The following is an 18,988-nucleotide window of genomic DNA, read 5'->3' on the forward strand; positions in this document are numbered from 1 at the left end:
GTTAAGAGCTCTGACTGCAAAAACATGGCCCGTGGAGCCTGAGTGTTCTTGTCTATCAAAGTAACAATGCTGGACAAAAGCTCTTCTCCGAGGGCCTATCCAAAGCGCATTATAGCAAAGGTAGCTTGCTCGTACCATCTGTCCACTGCAGTAAGGGAGAGCTATGGATTTTTTCTGCTTGAGACGCTATCGGAGTCACTGGCTGCTTGCTTTTCACGCGATGAGCTTTTAATAAGTCCTGCCAAATAACGAGCCATAGAGGATGCATTATGATGTGGTTATGCTGTGTTATTATGATGGGACTGCATCGTGTTGCCTATCATTTATCACTGAATTTCAGCTGCTCTCAGTGCTAAGCCAACATTTGAAGTAGACAGTTTGGGAACTCACCAGTTGAGAGGATCTCGGCTGGCAGTGTCATATTTCCAGAATGAGATTAAAATGTGTTTCCACAGTGCTCCACATGGATGTAAAAGCAGCTACACTCTGTGGCACAGCACATCAGTAGTGACCTCCCGGGAATAACCGACGCCCGCTCTGCCCACAACTGCAAAGGCTGGATTTCACTTGCTAATGAGCAAACCACCTATCTTCCAGCCATTCATCAAAGTCTGCGCTGCCTGTATGTGAAGTGCATCCCATCATCACAGTAGATTAGGTTTACTCCCACCACTGTAGTCAGTGGGCTTCTGGGTGACCTTTCATGGACAATTTTTAACATTTGGCCAACCGAATGCATGATATGCTCATAAATATCTTACACCTAAAAAAAAAAAGCACAAGGATAGGCTACAGTGAGCAAGTTAAATTAAGTCACTTCATTAGAATAAGTAGCAGTCAAGATGACATTTTTGACTGTTTAAATGCATTTGTTTGCCTATATTTATAAATTATAACCACCAGTGTTGACTCTAGAAACTGCAAAACAGTCAGCATTTAACTTTTCTTGCTCACCTTAATAATTCAAATACCGTTACCAAGAATACAAATCATGCTTTCCCTCGCATGACCCCTGCTGACAGTGCATTACAAAATCTCCCAAGGTCTTAAAAATATACAAAATAAGTAGTTAACTAGTTTATTGAACACCAATAACAAACAAGGCCTTGAACCCAGTAAAATCACCTCACTAAAACCTTGTTACAGCTGTTTTGGAAATGTACCGAAACATTTTCTCAACAAATACTGAAAAAGACAGTAACTTAAGAAGGTAGCACATATAAAACAATACTGTTGTTAAACAATGTACTTAGGATAGGATACATGGTGTAAGTAGGGAGAAAGTGAGAAGTATTTCTGTGGCAGAGGCTGCGGTGAACAAATGGGTTTAGTATTAACTCTATAGTATAATCCAGTATGTACTAGGGATGTAACGATACCAAAAACTCACGGTACGATAATAATAAAAAAAAAAAATTTTTAAATCGCGGTAGATTTTGTCAGTCTCACGACGGTATTGGGAAGTTTATTTACCGCGATACCGCGATATTCGGTATATCGTTACATCCCTAGTATGTACTACTCTGAAGCCTGTGTTACTTATTTTGATTGCAAAACATTTTTGTGAATATTTGTTCTTTGCTATAGTACAAAGTGTGGTATTTTGTACTGGATTAAATTACATTGTATAGGATACCCCTGTCATTATTATAAATCAAAACATGAAATACTGTGTATTTCTTTCAAAGAACCGTCGCCTCTTTGGCTCTTCCATTTCTGAGCAGCTGGATAGAAAAAAAGAAATATTTACAACAAAATAACAAACAATACACAACAGTCACTACATGATATTTAGATAACCTTTTAGCTAAATTAAGGTAAAAATGAATATAAAAGAAGGGCGATCAAATTCTGTCTTCGAAGACGCATCAGTTTGAAGCACTGGCACCGGCTTCATCCTTTTGACCTCCGACCTCCTGTCTCATCTTTTTGAAGTAGCGCTCTGCACGCAGTTCCTCAAAGCAGAATTCAGTAGCGCCGCTGAGCAGCAGCTCTTTACAGTACATGCTCTGCTCCTGGGGTTTTCCTGATACCGCCTCATTATGTTGCTGATGGTGATCCTGTAGTCTCTTCAGAGGAGTTTCCTCTCTGCAGGGCTTACGGGCTGATAAAACCGTGTTCACTGCCGGGTTGATCTTACAAGGAGTCCTGAAGTGGTAGCACAAAGATGCTAAGTTAAATCATAGAAATCTTACAAACATAACTGGAGAAGGTTACACTTTTCTGCCCAAGAATGCTTCACTGTGAACAACAAATGCATGTTGAAATATTGAGGAGAGCTTATTAATGTTAGCTGTTAGCAGATAGGAAGCGACATGCTCTTTTAAGTAAGAAGTGTTGGCCAAAGGTTGATTTGTTTTACTGTTCAATCGGGAATGGTGGGATTTTACTGGTATTAGTAAAAACAAATCTCCTATCATTCCATTCAAAATAGTCTATTAAAAGGCCAATACAAATAATAAGTGTGTAATGACCAAAACGCATAATGTGATTTAGATTGTCTTTTTTATAAAAACCAAACATTTTCGAAAAAAGGAACAAACCATCTAAATTGAGATGTTTACTTAATTTTAAAATGGATTCATTCGATTCAGTTTATTATTTAGTACATGGCTTCTTATTATTAGGAACCTGGTGTGTGATGGGATTTAAAGCAAAAAATCTAAAACTGTAGATCATGGTTTTAAGTAGTCACTTACATTGTTGGAGGCTGATCTGATTCCTCTACAAATGGTTGGAAAGCAGGTTTTGGAGGCGGTGGGGCCATAACGGTATGTCCAAATTTAGTCTTCTGGGGTATCTGTGGTACATAAACATTACATTGCCATAACTTGACCAAACTCTTAACATTGAAATCAACCAAGTCAAGACCTGCATGTCTATACCTTGACGTCACACCATACTCCAGGCTTCTGCTCGTTTTCTTTTGCCTTTGAAGTGGGAGGGGCCTTCCAAGCCTCCAGCCTAGGCTCTGAAGGGCCCGCATGAGCCTTGTTCTCATCAAAGACCACCAGCTTACTGTTTGAGGCGTTGCCGAGGGCCGGGGCGGCGTGTGACTGCATGCCTGAATGAACACCTGTTCACAAAAAAAAAGAAAAATAGTCATTAATGATTCTGAAATGTAGGTCTGGTAATAACAGCTTAAATACTCTTAACAAATGTAGTCTATATAAAAACGTGCTTACTTCTGATTGCAGACCCTACTCTATTGATAGGGGCGATGGCCTTTTTCTTCCCTCTTGATTTGAGTTCAGCTAGAGAAACTCTCTCGGGTTGTTTATGCTCTTCATCACTATCGTCCTCCTCCACATTCATCATTACCTGTCGGGACACACGTGCCTGCAAAGCCCTACAAATAACAGAACATTTAGGTTTTGACAATATTTTCAAACATTATCTCAAACTTGGCTGGATAAACCCTTACTTGTGAAACTGCTGGAGCCTATCATGCGGCTCTGCCCCCTTCGTGAAACCTTCTTGGTAGACCAGGTCTGCTTTGCGATAGTTGCCCTGATTCTCATATTCTTCAGACCAAGCGATGTAGAGAGATGCCTGTTTCAATCCTATTCCCTGTGCTTGCATGTACCTGTAAATGTCCAAGGGTTCCGGACAGTTCTCTGTCTGATGGCATAAAATAAATGAATGACAAAAGTTATTAAAGCTACATTTGTCTCTAAAAGTGGCAAAAATAGTCAGTGTCTAAAATATTACACCTACAAATTTGATCCAGAGTTCAACATAGCGAGGGTCGTCAAAATATGTATTTTCTTCTGTGAATCTGGTCACGGCTCGTTCTAATATTGTGGCGAGGTTGCTCTCCTTTCCTCCCTGAGGGAATGTTTGCTCTGTCCAGCTGATATACCTTTAAAAACACAGAACCATGTTTGGTTAGAAATTAAACTCTCAGGCTTAAAAGCAGCAGTTAAGAATACACTTTACATTTGAAACTTACCGGCCCCAAACATTAAGCGGATCATCTCCATCATACATTCGCAGTTCAGACTCAAAGGCCCTGGAGGAACAAAAAGCCACAAAACTTCCATTATCAAGTAAAAAGAGGAAAGGACTGTTTCAATCTGGGTGTTGTTTAAAATATGTTCCATACTGCCTCTGCTGGTTGATGATAGAGCTGTCTCCCTCCTGCTGTTGACTGAGCGCATGATGTAAGGCTGAAATGGCTCTGCCCCGTCTCAGCGGCTGGATGTTTTCTTTGCTGAGCTCCCAATCCACATCTCCTCCTTCTGCCATTGTGGAAATTAAAGACCAATGGATGCCTAGAGACCGACAAACACACACAGACACACATTATCATATCAGTAACGTTCAGTAGAACATTTGCTCAGAAACAAGTGCTCTTGTTCCTTTAAAAAAATATCTCATATTACACCCTCTGACACACTTTATATATTATCATATTGGAAATGTTTGACTGTGAGAAATATTATAGCACAATGACTGTTCATTTTAATATAAAAGATAGATTATGGATTACTATTGGAAAAAAACTCTCCAATATAAATATATAGTATTACTCCCAAAAATTAAATTGGTGCTTGAGTCTTCAAAATGAAAATAAGTTAAATCATAGGAATCATGCAATGCCATGTGTAATAATGTTGCATAATCATATTACGCTATGAATAAGATTTCATTTTCAAGATGAACGGATATATAACATTAACAATCACAAGTGACTGACATTGTAAAACCCTCAAATTAAATAAGGGAACAACTTCATGTAAGGGTAGGTGTAATAAACTAATCCTACATCTTTTGGGTAAAAGGATTTGTCATTCCAATTGTATTAAACACTTGTGAATTTGAGTTGTGTTAGTCACAAATTACCGAAATAAACTAAACTATTAGTAGAGACTGTGTTATATTATGAATCATCTAACACTAAAACACATTTGTAGTATCTATCATCTTGCATGCATGGGTGTTTCCAGTATCTACTAACTGACGTGGGGAGCTAACACGCTAGCTAACATTAGCTTTAGCTTGAATGTTGTTAACGTAACGTTGTTCACATTATGAGCGAAATATACAAGTCACATACAAAAACAAAACTGATGATCTGCACAATTGTGTGTTTTCATACCGTGTATATGACTCTTTTGTTCAATGGTTAGAGCTTTGCCGTTGTTACAGGAACTCAGCACAGTGGTCGGCTCTGTGTTTTGAACAAGGACCGCGAGAGAATTGGAAGAGAGGTGATTGGAGGAACCAGAAACAGGAATATGCAGTTTGACGTCACGTTGCATCTTCCGGAATGCTTCCTGTTTTGATTACAGCAGCGTTGAAAGGTTGAAAATGGGTAGCTAGCTGCGAAATAACGGTTCATAGTCAGTTTAATTCATATATTTACCCGCTAGAGCCATATCAGTCAATTATTAATTGCATGTCTAATGACTCTCTACACGTTTCGGCATGGACAACCGTTGTTATTGTTGTGCATCCAAGTTCAGTCTCTTCAAGAAGGAGGTAAGACCTTGCTGGCTAATATTTATCACATAGCTATACGCATTTACCGTTATGTGGGAACGTTTTCTCAGTAAATTACGTTGAATATCCTCACAGCTGGGCTGTAAGAGCTGTGGCCGCTCCTTCTGCTCTGGCTGCTTGACTTTCAGTGCTGTGGTGCCTCGCTGTGGCAACACCCAGCAGAAGGTCTGCAAGCAGTGCCATGGCAATCTGATAAGGTAAAGGTGCAAAACAATATAATTTGATCATTAATTCGTCTTAACTAAGCATTGTTGCTCATACCTATTTATTTCCTTTTAAGTGGAGAATCTCCCAACACTGCTGCAAAATGGTCTCCTCCTGAAAATTACAAAAAGTCAGTATATGATTACATTTAGAAAATGGCCCTGTGTCAACACTGCAGTTGCCTGATATATAAAATGCATGTTTCTTCCTTAGACGGGTCGCTGCACTTGAGGCCAAACAGCAGGCACAGTCGACACATGCTCCCACACAAGGTGGCAATAGAAACAATAAAGCAGGCCATCTACCAACCAAAGGCCTAAGTAAAGAAGACCAAGCTATTGCTGAACGGCTTCAAAAGCTGAAAGAGGACACTGCACCAAGTAATGAAACTAGATAGATCTTCATCGATAAATTAAGAATAATAGAAATAGTATATTTTCTCTTTGGCAAAAGCCATTGTAAGCTTTTTACCTATTTTTCAGAGTCCATCCCCTCCGAGAAAGAGCTTGAGGCTCGCCTTGCTGCTCTGAAAGCTCCCAGTCGCCCAGTGCCTTCTACCATAGAGATGGAGGACCGCCTGGCAGCTCTACGTGGTCAGACTCCACCATCTCAAGCTCCTCCACCTGTAAGCTGAAACTCTTACCACTAATTTCTAACACATTGGACCTAACAGTATGAGAAGCTGTAGTAGTCAATTTAAGCTACCTCCATGCATTACCACAGCATCTGGCACTATATCGGACAGGGCCACTATGTTAAATTGTTTTAATGAGCATTTTATGTCCTGTGGCTCTCTGTTTGATTCTGTCACTAACTCTGATTCTGTGAACACCCCAGTCTGTGACTCTGAAAAACGTGTTTTGGAAAACCCTTTTAGTTTTACTCCTTTTACTGTTGATGTTGTTCGTGAAGCTTTAACCAAGTTAGATCCTAAGAAACCGGCCGGCCCGGACAACGTAGAACCTTTCTTTTTAAAGATAGCTGCAGATTTTATTGCTCCACCTCTCACTACTCTTTTTAACCTCTCCCTCAGCTCAAACACAATTCCAAAATTGTGGAAGTCAGCTTATGTCCTGCCTCTACTAAAAGGTGGGGAGGCCACTTTATTAAATAATTATAGGCCAATCTCTAAATGATCAGTTCTGGCTAAGGTTCTTGAACGCCTAGTGAGTGAACAAGTAAAGGAATTCTTATGTAAAAATAATATCCTGTCTAAACATCAGTCAGGCTTCAGAAAGCAACATAGCATCATCACTGCCACAATGAAAGCGGTGAATGATGTGGCGAGTATTTTAGATAATAAACAGAGTTGTGCAGCTCTATTTATTGACCTGTCCAAAGCGTTTGATACCGTCGATCATCGCATCTTAAAGCAGAGGCTACTCAGTATTGGCATATCCAGCCATGCAGTGGGGTGGTTTGTGAACTACCTCTCTGAAAGGTCCCAATGTGTTCATTTTGATGGGCTGTCTTCTGAGTGGTTAAACATTACTAATGGTGTTCCTCAAGGTTCTGTTTTAGGTCCACTTTTATTCTTTTTATCTACATCAATAGTTTAGGTGAAAATGTCGATGGAGCAACCTTCGATTTTTATGCGGACGATACCGTGATGTACTGTGCAGGTCCCTCCATTAAGGAGGCTGTTTTTGAATTGCAAGCTGTTTTTAACATTATTCAGACTCAGCTCTCTGAACTAAAGCTTCTTTTAAATGTTGATAAAACCAAGGTAATGCTATTTTCAAAAGCTAAAAAGACACCAGAGCCTGTTGTAGATATTGTAACTACGCAAGGAATAAAACTTGAAGTGGTTACCTGTTACAAATACCTTGGTATCTGGCTTGATGATGTCTCACTTTTAAACATCATGTCAATAACCTGCTTAAAAAACTGAGGGTTAGGATAGGTTTTTTCTGTAGGAACAAGTCCTGTTTCTTGCTTGAGGCCAGGAAAAGGCTAGTCACTGTGACCTTTTTACCTGTGCTGGACTATGGTGATCTGATCTATATGAATGCACCTGCCTATTGCCTGGTCAAGTTAGATGCTGTGTATCACAGTGCACTGAGATTTGTGACAAACTGTAAAGCATTAACCCATCACTGTACCCTGTATGCAAGGGCTGGTTTGCCTTCACTAACTGTACGGAGGCTCAGTCACTGGTACATTTTTATATATAAAGCCATTTTAGGGAAACTTCCATCCTACATCTGCTCCCTGATCTCACGGCGAATTGTAAGTGGCTACTGCCTGAGATCGCATGCTGTAGTTTTATTAAATGTGCCAACTGCTAGGACTGTCTTAGGGAAGATAGCATTTAGATGCACAGCTCCACTGTCTTGGAATATTCTGCAATTGAAATGGAAACTGAGCAATCTGATGCCACTAAATGTTTTTAAAGCTCGGTTGGATGCTACTCAATTGGAAGCTGTTGATACCTGTTCATGTGGATAGTTATGTAAATTGTAATCCCTGTAATGATGATGTAAGACGCCCTTTTGTTGTTCTGTTTATGTTTTTTTATGTTTCATGTGGAACCTACTTGAGCAGGTCTCCCTTGAAAAAGAGATCAATGATCTCAATGGGATACACCTGGATAAATAAAGGTTTGAAATTAAATGAAATTAAAAGGACCTGCATTCTAAATTTGCTATAATTTCTCACTAGTAGTATATGTCCTTTTGTGCTGATCTGTACAGGTGCACCGCCCTCCAGATAACAGGACTCAGACTGAGCAAGCCAATGATCTGATTTCTCAGATGTCAGAGGAAGTTGCCATTGACGACCAGCAATCAAATCCTGAATGCAGTAATTATTCCTGTCATTGACCTCTCCAACATTTGATTAATATTTAAAGATGCAGTCATAATCAAAGTCTTTTGCAGTTTTAACAATTATAACTTCATTCTGACACCAAAAGCTGACTTATAGTCTCATCAATCTCTCTGCAGGTGTAGATGGCCGTATGAACGACCTCAACAAGGGGGAGGCAGGGACATTGGATGAGAATTTGGAGGAGAACCAGGAGTCGGACAAGCAGCTGGAGACGGAGAAGGCCCGTGTCCTGGAGGAGGCCATGGAGGAGCTCAGGAAGGAGCGCCACTCCCAGGATCAGGTCCTCCACATGGCCAAGAGGATGGCACAGCTGAAGGGGCAGGACCCAGACAAAGGTACAGAATCACGTATAAAGCTCTCGGTTTATCACTTTCTATACCTTACTGACTATCCGTACTTTCACACCAAAATGTCTGATAATATGAAGAGCTTTCATTTGAAACATTGTGCCGTAAATTGTATTGTATTTGCCATGTCATCTCTAGTTACTATGGAGGACTTTCAGCATCCTGACAGTGAGGATGAGACTGAGGAAGAAGCTGTGAGGAGAGTTTTAAAACAGGTGTGGAACCTTTTTTTAAATAAAGTTCACTGTAATGTGGTTTGCATTACATTAACATGACAGCCCTGTTACTACTCTGTGCTTATCACACCCTTAAAGATGATATGAAATGAAGTGGACCAGTTCGCATGGCCACAAGGGGCTGCTATTTTGCTATTTAAATAATTTACAATGACATTTGGACATGTTTTAAATTCCTGTATATTTTCCCAGCTATCTGAAGAGGCTGCATTGGACGAGGCCAGTGGCTACAACATACCTTTAGAACACAGTGGACCAAAGAACACAGAGAAGAAAACCATGGCTAAGAAACTGGTACTACACAACAACTACTAAATACTAAATCCCCCAAAAAAATTAAGCTCTTGGATAGAATAACATTAGAAGAGTTCAGAATATGATTTCCTCATTTATTTATTTATTATCCTAAATCATACTTCTTTTGCAGTCAAGTGAATGTCAATAAAGCTAGTATTATTTTCATAAAATATCCTCATTTTAAGTTTGACTATATCTTAATTTCCTCTTATTATTTACTCAATGAATCAACTTACAGTTAGTTTAGGAAAATGAATACTTGATTAAATTACTTGTTAATCTGATACAGTATATCTTTTTTTCACACCCAGACACCAGCACCCAAGAGCAGGATTTCCCTGGCTGCTGTTGCACCTCAGCCATCAGACAGTGATGAAGAGGAGCTGCCATGGTGCTGCATCTGTAACCATGACGCCAGTATTCGCTGTCAAACCTGTGATGGAGACCTATACTGCAACCGCTGCTTTAGGTAACACACCATACTGTACATCCATTACAACGAGCACCACAATAACTATCTTAATCGAGCTTTGCATGGAAATCTTTGCTCTGATGCCCAAGAAAGAAGGCTGTGATTTGGAATGCATACCATGACCCAGATAGATTGTAGCCAGGCTGTTGCCATACTGTTAAGCAGCATGAATATAAAGTATTTATTGTGATAAATAATCAATCCACTCTCCATTATCTCCCCAGGGAAGGCCATGATAAATATGACAGGATGGAGCATCGCACCACTAACTACACCGGGCCAAAGAGGAAGAGGAAGACATGATAGGGAGACTGCGCTGTAGATGTTTGCCCTGTGCGGCTCTGGTCAGTCATTACTGTTAGACTTGTGCTTTAGATTTAAGTGACCTATTATTGTTTGTAAAGCCAAGAAGATTTAAACACTACCTATTAACTAAAAGAAGCCAAAACCCCTTCATTTAACCCTAGCTTATCGAATCTGTCTAAAATGACTGTAAACATGCGTCGGTGTTGACCACGTAAAAAAGAGCAGCATCTTCTTTCTGTAACTGCTAGCAGGGATCTAAATCAGCAAAACAAAACATATATGGCAAAGCAAAGCCTAGAAATAAGAATAACACGAATATTATACTGTGCGTATAATATAAAAAACATAGCTCCTATTTTTCTGTAATAGTATTTGAGCAAAGCTGCACAGCCAACTGCACACAAGAAAAGTGAAACATTAAAAAGAAGCTTAGATTTGTTCTTATGTCACTTCCCAGAGGCTCATTTTTAGAAGCACTTCGCACCATTTGAAAAAAAATCAACAACACAGACAGAAAGCAGCCATATCACGGGTTCAAACGGGATGATGTACACTCCCAGTAACTGTCAGCTGTGGACTGTAGAAATACAGAGGAGTCCGTATAAAGGGATTACTGAGGGCTTTGTTTTATTTTGGCAAGCGCTGCAGTCACTCTTGTAATCTATGTTTGGCTGCAAGTGTGAAATGAGCGCTGCCTTCCTTGTCCTTGTGTGTAATTCCATTATAAAGAATGCAGAAGAGAGGTGCTACAGCATGTCACATATTTGTAGTTTTATTTTATAACACTAAAGCAATCACTGATATCATCACAAACGTCCCGCTGCCAGGCCTTGTCGGAAGTGTAGTCAGTATGGATGGCCTCTGTGTCAGAGAGTGGAAGTGGGGAGGAGGGAGCTGAGCGAATTACTAAAATGGAGCCCAGAGACCCTGTGTGTATGACAGAGAGAAGGCCAGAGTGCAGTATCATCAGTGTGCATTACTGTCAAGCTAGAGAAACCATAATTACACTTTTCCTCTGGGGGCCCTGCTCCATTAAGGTTTGCATGGAGGCTGTTACTGTGTTTGCCTCTTCTGGCCATGTCATACACGCACCACAGACAGGAAATGGATGAGGATAATGGATGCATACTTGATGGTACTTCCCTGCTGCTGATTTCACTGTGTTTACTCCTAGACTTGACATGTCAACGTCTCCTTTGTTTCCATCGATCTTTTGAAAGATTTGTGCCAGAAAACAGAAGCTTGTATTCTGTGAACGACCGTCGCGCTGCAGTAACATCTTATAATTGCCTCTGGACAGTAGGACATAATTATTTATAGGCAAATGAGTGTTTTTAGAGCAGTAATAATGAGCAACTATGCATCGTTTTAGTGGTACTTTAAATTGATGGGACATGTCAATATCAATTTTTATGTTTTGAATGAATGATAACTGATACTGTTGGGCCGTCACTTTGCTAAAAAATCCCATGTAACCCTTTTGATAATTCATCAACAGCCTTGTCTTGAAAATGTTTAATTTTATTTCCACATACAACACTGTTATCAGAACAAAAAATATTTATGTACATAAATAGGCAACCGAAAAAGTGTACAGTCTTACGCAAAAACAAAACAAAAGTCAGTACATCTTTGATCACATGTGCATTATTGGTTTGTTTATGGGAGGACAAATGTTATAGCAGTCAATGAATTTAAGTGAAATAATAAAAAAAAAATCCATTGAAAACTCCTCTGTTGTTAAGACTGATGCTGGGGGGGGGGAGGGCAGGAAGAGAGTCCCACTGACATGTTGCGGTTGACACGTGGACGTGGGAGATGGGAAGATCGGAGGCTCCACATTGTCTCAATTCTTTAGTTGACCTATAATTATTTCTTCAACGGACCTGACATTTTGCGTAGACCCTTTATCCTGTAGAGCAGCCCGTTGATAAAATCCTAAAGGAGGCATGGAGAAAATAGATTTATTTCTACAAATACCTCCAGCAGACTAGCCATAACAACACTACACAAGTTATATTGTTTATCTGTTAAATATTGAAATATATATGCTACATGTGGTTTCACATAAGTTCCTCACCTCTTTTGGCTTTCCACATTCCTGCAACAGCTCCTAACAAAGAAAGCATACACAAATAGGCTCAGTAACAATAATGGGCATTGCTTTTTCAGTACAAACATTGCAACATTGGATTCTATCAAGGGTCAAGTGCTTGTTAAGCTATTAACCAGCATTGCACATAGTTAGGTATGTACCTAGGTGTCAAGTGGTTGAACTATTTCTCTCTTTGGTTAAAGTCATAAAGTCCTGGGTTCCAGTTTCACAAAGCCTCTACTGAATATATAAGAATGAAAGTTCAACAACAATAATAGCTAATCATGTTATTGTTTTTAAGTTTAATTTGCGCACTTACCTGCAGACGGGTTCTCTGGCCCTCGTCCGTCAGCTCCAGGAGTTCATCTATGTCAATTTCTAACTCTGGAATCTCTTCCTCCTGTAAAAGCAAAAAGTAACAAACGTTACCACAATATTCTTCTTTTATATTTCACACACTTGCATTTCTGCAAAGCTCTTGCAGACGCTGTATAATGTGGGCTTCCTGCCATCCATTCACTGACAGTGGTTAGACTTTCCACGCGACTGAGCAAAGTCATTGGAAAGGAAGAGAAAGAGTAAGATGGTGACGCGACAGGACAAGGATTTCACTGCAGCACAGTACTATATAAGCGGTTTGATTGTAACGTTAGAAAGAGTTGTCACCATTCTTTTGTCCATAGGTGATCACCCCAGTAAACAGTATTTGCTGTATTGTAGTAAAAAGTGTAAACCCTTCTATTCTTCCTTTACAATCTCTTGTAACAATCATGTGATGGAGGAAGTGCTAGACAAATAAGTAAGAGCACTGAGGCATGAAGGCAAAAAGGCTCTTGGGGGCCATTCGTGCCACATGACACCATCAGATTTCATGGATGGTTTACCCAGCTAGCATGCAGTTCAGCCATTACTGAGAGATTATTTCCAGTTTAAATGTTCTCGAAGGAATATATTCATCTCCGCTAGGCTGTCCTACATTGTGAGTTAAGATACAATCCTAAGGACAGCAGCAACTGTATAATATGAAGAGTATGCCTTTATTATATATAAAACACTTTTTCTTATGTGTTAGCCTTCATTTAAACATTGGGTGGGAGCACATTGCTGATTAATCCCATCATCAAACTGCCAAAGATCATTGTAAAAAAGAAGAAAGGACACAATCTACTGTTATAAAAAGCAAATATAGCAAAGAAATAATTTCCTTTTACCACACCTTTTTAACTATATACTTCAGAGGGACTGAACAGGGCTCCCTGGAAGAATCCTGATATCGAGACTCAGCAGGTGAACACTCATTTTTGACAAGTGGGGCTGATTTTTTAAGAGGATTTTTTTTCCGGTTGGGGAGTTTTCATGGCTGGTGAGGATGGGACTCGCGCAGCTTTCTGGATGAGGAGAGAGCCAATTAATTTGGAAGTGCTGAGTTTGGGAATAGATGGGCCCACCTTCAGCGTCCCCTGTGCCCCCCTCTCTAATTGATACATGCTGCCGGTCTGGACCCTCAGTGATTCTGCTGATGTCTGCAGGACACATGCAGGGAGCGCTTGTTTTATTTCTTTGTTCGTCCACGCTGTACGTTTCTGTTCCAGTTCTACTTTCTAAGGCTGTGGATGCTTGGGTCTGTGTTTTCATTATTCCATTGATTAGAGCAAAAACTTTTTTTAATACTTTTTTTATTAGATTGTCATCAATTTACAATGATATAAGATAAGAATCCTTGAAAAAGTAAATACAAAGAAGTACTACTAAATAATACAAATACGGTATATTAAAGTAAAGCACCATCATGTTAGCTAAAAACTGTGATGTATAGAAAAGTGTAAATATTTGTTTGTTCAATCACAGGAACATTGTAGAGCTAGGGGGATCCTTTTTAATATATGTTTAGTATATAGTATAAAATATAGTATAGTAAGTTTAGTAGTATAAAAGGCAGTCGCCCTTTTCAGCTTGTTGAGAGTTGCTTCCATTGTCAGAGGAAAAAGCATTTTTACGAGGCCTCTGGGCAGAAATGTCTCAGCAGCACTTTTTAAAGTTTAAAAGGTCTGGAGCTAAATTGAATGTTGGCACAAATTTAGGAAATCATGAATATGGAAGGGATGTTTTCACCAATACGACGTGATATTGAGTATTGATATTCATGGCCCCAGTGAATAGTTCCGATAATTTTAAAAGCCAGAATGTCCATGTTATCTAGGAATATACTGGATGATGAGTAACCAAAAACCAGGAAAATATGGAGTGCAAAGTTCAGAACAAAAACTATGGATTAAAATATTTACTCAGCATGGTTACACTGCTCAGAGGAGGACCTGTAGTGATTGCGCTGACACATTGACCTTCATTCTATCCTCTCAAGCAGCCCTCAGTTTCCTTGTGGTTCATATCATATTCAAAACTGATAACGGACAGATAATCAGAATGTTTACAGAACAGCTCAGGCTCCATGTACTCATTGTATTACTTTTCCTCTAGCCCCGGTGTGTAAGGCTTGTTTACTATTTAAAGCAACATTATGAGATGTGGGGATGTATAAACACTTACCGTAATATGAAGCTACTCACAACTTAGATCAACAAGAAAATGATCCAGCCTCACTGTTTCCCATTTTTTTTATTGCCAAGGTAAGCTAACCAGCTCAATAGTAGTAGCTTCATATTTAACGGACAGAAAAGAGCTGTCAATGTTCTCATCTAACACTCACCCATAGAACTCATTAGTGAATTTCCCAAAATGTGTGACTGTTAATTGTTTTTGTTTAAACCTAGAATCCTGTAATTATCTGTATGTAAGTGTTAAATTATAGTTTTCACTGACCTGTGAAGAGTACAAGAAAACATTTATGGGTCCATTAAACACACTATGTGTTTGTATGATAATGTAGAGGAAGCCATGCCCAGGAAATCTAGCTGTTTGGAGAAGATGCCAGTGTGTGTTTTTACTTATCAGACCCTTCCCATTTCCTGCAGAGAGCACGAGCTGCATAGAGATCAAAATAGTTTTTAACTTTAGCGAGGAGGGACAAATCCTGTTGTTCAGTTACATAAAAGTGTGACCATTTCAAAATGGGAATGAAAACAAGTAAAAACATGACGTACTTACTCCATATCTACAATAGATGCTGTGTTTAAAAATATTTCCGATTGTGCTGCTGTCTTCTTCATAGTTTAGTATCAGTAGGGAAAACACTGACCTGAGCTACTACACACACACACTGGCATTAACATTGCTCTACATTCAACAGTCTGTCCCAGAGCTTTGTCCCAACTTTTTTTCATCCTTCTTAGAAAGGTGTGACGTTTGAAACGGAGGCGGCCCCTCCAGACCAAGGCAGCACTTTTATGAATTAGAGATGATGCTAAATAATTCAGGTGGTGACACAGGGGACTGATGGTAAATGCTTCCACACGGAAGACTGAGAACCAACAGAGTAACCTTCCCCTGAGCCCATGCAACATTCATTACACTGGCCAGTGCACATGGACGAGCCACGGCTGATTTTATACAAATGGCTAATGCAAATATCCGGTCGGTGGAGGGAAGGAAGGAAGGACTAGGAAGCAAAGCATTCACTTTCAAAGCAAGTACTCAGACTTTGGTGAACAAGGGACACTCCTGTTGACTTGAATTAATGAAGTCAGACGTGATTGAATCAACTGCATTTATACTGCATTATAGCTTCAGTTCAAGTAGTGCAAATGATTAAAGTCTGTTTCTGGGACAAGATCAAAAGGATACACAGAAAAAAGACTTCAGATCTGTTTCCACATGTCCTGGTTTCCCTAATGTAATTTATTTTGCCCTCAACTAGCTTTACAAGCATATTATCATATATTACCACAGGGAAGAAGGCTTTGGATGTTAATGGGATAAACTACCGGGATGACGAATATAGTAGCACTGTAGCGCTATTCCCAACACTCAGCTGCCACTAAAGTGTTAGCTCAAGCAGGCTAAACCCATATAATCTACTGGGCTAGTGGTAAACTTTCATGTCAGCTAGCCACAGATGGATGGGGAGTGTCCCTGGCAGTAAACGGGGGAAGCCAGACAGAGGGGGGGCTAAAGGCCGTCTGCAGCCAAAAGGGTCTCTGTGTGGTTCAAGAATGTAATGAGGAGCAGTTTGTCTCTATCGGCTCCGGCATGAAACGGACACGGTGTTGTCATCCGATCTGCACCGTCATTGGGAAGCTCATGCTCCTGAACAGACTCCCCTAATTCCACCGTGCCATGCTGCCTCATGTGGGCGCTCAGACATCTGTTGCCATGGTTTCCCCTCAGAGAACGCCAAGAGAATCAATATGGAGCCTGACATAATTGGATTGTATCCCATCATACAGGAGCCGAGTTATGGGGGCTGTGTTGCTGCTCGTGTAAGCTGTCTCCATATTATCCCCTGCACACATTAAACATCACAATCTGTGTACTGAGGCTTTTAATTAGGAACACTATGGGGGAAAAATTGGCAATAAGTTCCACATTACATCTTTCTTTTTTTTACATAACCTAAGTGTGAAATGTTACAAATTGTACAACTTGAATGGTTGTGGGAAAGAACAACACTTTTTAATTTTTAATTTAAACATGTTTCTCTGATGTCTAATCACTGTTATGATGAATCATCCTCCACATAGGAGTGACTATGTAGTTTTGAAATCTTGCAAAGATATTGAATGACTGTGTCCACGAGAATTTGTCTGCAAACACAGAGACGCAGACACTTCAAAGATGACATGATGTCCTGGATGCCAGCATAACAGCAGTGCATTCCAAAATAAAATACCCTCTCTTTCATGGCATTTTTATAACTTTGTCTGGCACTTTTTCACTACTTTATTTACAGGGATACTGTTGTTGTGTATTGACTTTACTACTTCTTGATATTTTTATTATCTAATGACACTGATCCTAGAATCTATTCAACCTTACACTTTGAATCACAACCATTTTTTAAGGGTTTTACAGCCTGCTTTCAATTACTTCCTACTGACTGGAACCAATCATTATATCTTAACAAAATCATCTTATCACTACTGTAGAACACATCACTGCTGACACTGCGGTTAGGTTGATGACACATAAGGGCTCATGTGCCAACAATTGCAGCCATGAAGCAAAGCTACTTGCCTCCCACTCCTCTATTATGTCGCTGTAATCTCTTTTCCCTGATTGATAGTACAGGCGCTTGTGAGAAGCTCCCTTGCTCCCTTGCTCCCTTCCCTCACCTCGTCCTCACCCAGCCCTGTGTGTCGTCTGAGTGTGTGTGTCTGTGTGAGCCAGCCCTGCCCTACCTCGCAGTCAAACAGCAGGTGCAGCTGTCCGTCGATCCACTCCTCGATATCCAGCCTCCTCTGCAGGTCCTTACGGTTGTATTTGACTGTCAGCTTGCCCAGCTTGCGGTGCGCCGGCTCCTCGGTTTTGTCCCCCGCCTGGAACATCACCCTGGACTGGGTGCTAGGCTCTGATGCCATGGCTGCCACGGCCTCAGGAGAACCGTGGAAACACACTGAGCTCACACACTCACACACGCAGAAGGACAGACACACAGGTTATGTTGTTCTGCAAACGCTGCTCTGTCTCTATTTAGTGTGCTGCTGTTCCCACGCGTATCTCCCGCTGTCTTGTTCGTGCTCTCCTTCTCTATAAGGCTGGTTCCCTGCCTGTCCTCCCTCTCTTCCCCTCTCTCTTGCTCTCCCTCGCTCCTCCTTTTGCAACACCCACTGGCTGCACTATCTGGAGAATGGTAATGAGATATGTGTGTGTGAGTCTGTGAATGTGTTTGTGTGTGTGCTTTTTGCTCTCCCTCTTTCTCTGTTTTATATCAGGTGGGGGAGCATAGGTCAATTGCAGCTATAAAAGCAGAGAAAGGGTGAGAGCAACTAAGATTAAGTAAGAAATAACACTGGCTAAAAAAAGGGTGTTATTGGAATAACAAAATATAGAAATGTGTGTGAAAATTAAAACAATAACTGTCCAGTTTACTTTTGATGGAAGTCCTTGGTGTTGTTTTCAAGCACTCATGGCACTCTGATTGTAAATTAAAATTACTTTATTAAGACATAACCAATGCATTAGGACTCAACAAGTGTACAGAACCAAGTCTTTAGAGTACCAACTAAAACCAAGGATTTCTATCAAAAGTAGGCACTTTCATCTCTGTTCATTTAATTTGTGGACATTCCTATAATCAGAAACCCCATACCAACGCACAGCAGATATATCTTCTATTATTCACTTATTGACCCACACGGGCTCGTGTAGGTCAACACTTCCAACAATAGCCGGGTCCCCCTGACAGGTGAGCCAGGGTTCCTCTAGTGTGATAGCTGCCTTGCTCTTTATAACAGGCATTATCAGGTGTACGTTTAATAAGCCTTGAAGTCAAATTGGCATCCTCAGTTACGCACGTTTGAATAATGGACGAACCGCAGAGCACTATTTATGGCTGTTTAGAAGTCAAGTGTCAAATAAAAGTCTGGAAACCATCAATATAAAGTCAGACATCAACAGTAGCACAAAAACCCAAGGTCAAAAATGCACAGTTGTTCCTCATGGTGCCAAATTATTGCAGTTGAGACAACAGAGACAACGGGCTGCAGAGTTTCCACAGATCCTATTACGATATGAATAATGGGGTTCAGTTTTTTGTTTTGGCAGGGACTATCAATCAGCCATAGCTGCCTGCGCGCGTTCA

The 18,988-nt window shown here is 40.3% G+C and overlaps 3 protein-coding genes across 4 annotated transcripts; 1 reads left to right on the top strand and 2 right to left on the bottom strand.

Moving 5' to 3' along the window:
• Positions 1–1,064: 1,064 nt before the first annotated feature.
• On the bottom strand, positions 1,065–5,415 carry bub1bb (BUB1 mitotic checkpoint serine/threonine kinase Bb). The gene is made up of 9 exons (XM_079694100.1): positions 5,102–5,415; positions 4,106–4,274; positions 3,953–4,012; positions 3,718–3,862; positions 3,425–3,621; positions 3,186–3,349; positions 2,886–3,076; positions 2,700–2,800; positions 1,065–2,148 (listed from the first exon to the last, which is right to left on the bottom strand). The coding sequence occupies exons 1-9, from the start codon at positions 5,262–5,264 to the stop codon at positions 1,869–1,871; spliced, it is 1,470 nt and encodes a 489-aa protein (XP_079550226.1). The 5' UTR covers positions 5,265–5,415; the 3' UTR covers positions 1,065–1,868.
• Positions 5,345–11,928, top strand: zfyve19 (zinc finger, FYVE domain containing 19). The gene is made up of 11 exons (XM_079694101.1): positions 5,345–5,484; positions 5,581–5,702; positions 5,786–5,839; positions 5,923–6,089; positions 6,192–6,334; positions 8,403–8,511; positions 8,655–8,873; positions 9,024–9,100; positions 9,314–9,415; positions 9,730–9,887; positions 10,115–11,928. Exons 1-11 carry the CDS (start codon positions 5,431–5,433, stop codon positions 10,191–10,193), a joined length of 1,284 nt encoding a protein of 427 aa, XP_079550227.1. The 5' UTR covers positions 5,345–5,430; the 3' UTR covers positions 10,194–11,928.
• On the bottom strand, positions 11,697–18,053 carry ppp1r14d (protein phosphatase 1 regulatory inhibitor subunit 14D). 2 transcript variants are annotated; one of them, XM_079694107.1, is made up of 4 exons: positions 17,586–18,053; positions 12,611–12,691; positions 12,277–12,309; positions 11,697–12,134 (listed from the first exon to the last, which is right to left on the bottom strand). In XM_079694107.1, the coding sequence occupies exons 1-4, from the start codon at positions 17,763–17,765 to the stop codon at positions 12,066–12,068; spliced, it is 363 nt and encodes a 120-aa protein (XP_079550233.1). In that variant the 5' UTR covers positions 17,766–18,053; the 3' UTR covers positions 11,697–12,065. The 2 variants fall into 2 exon arrangements, with proteins under 2 accessions (XP_079550233.1, XP_079550234.1); XM_079694108.1 differs by lacking the exon at positions 17,586–18,053 and adding an exon at positions 15,112–17,530.
• Positions 18,054–18,988: the final 935 nt, after the last annotated feature.

This window comes from Notothenia rossii (genome assembly GCF_949606895.1).
Source record: "Notothenia rossii genome assembly, chromosome: 7".
Lineage (NCBI taxonomy): Eukaryota > Metazoa > Chordata > Actinopteri > Perciformes > Nototheniidae > Notothenia > Notothenia rossii.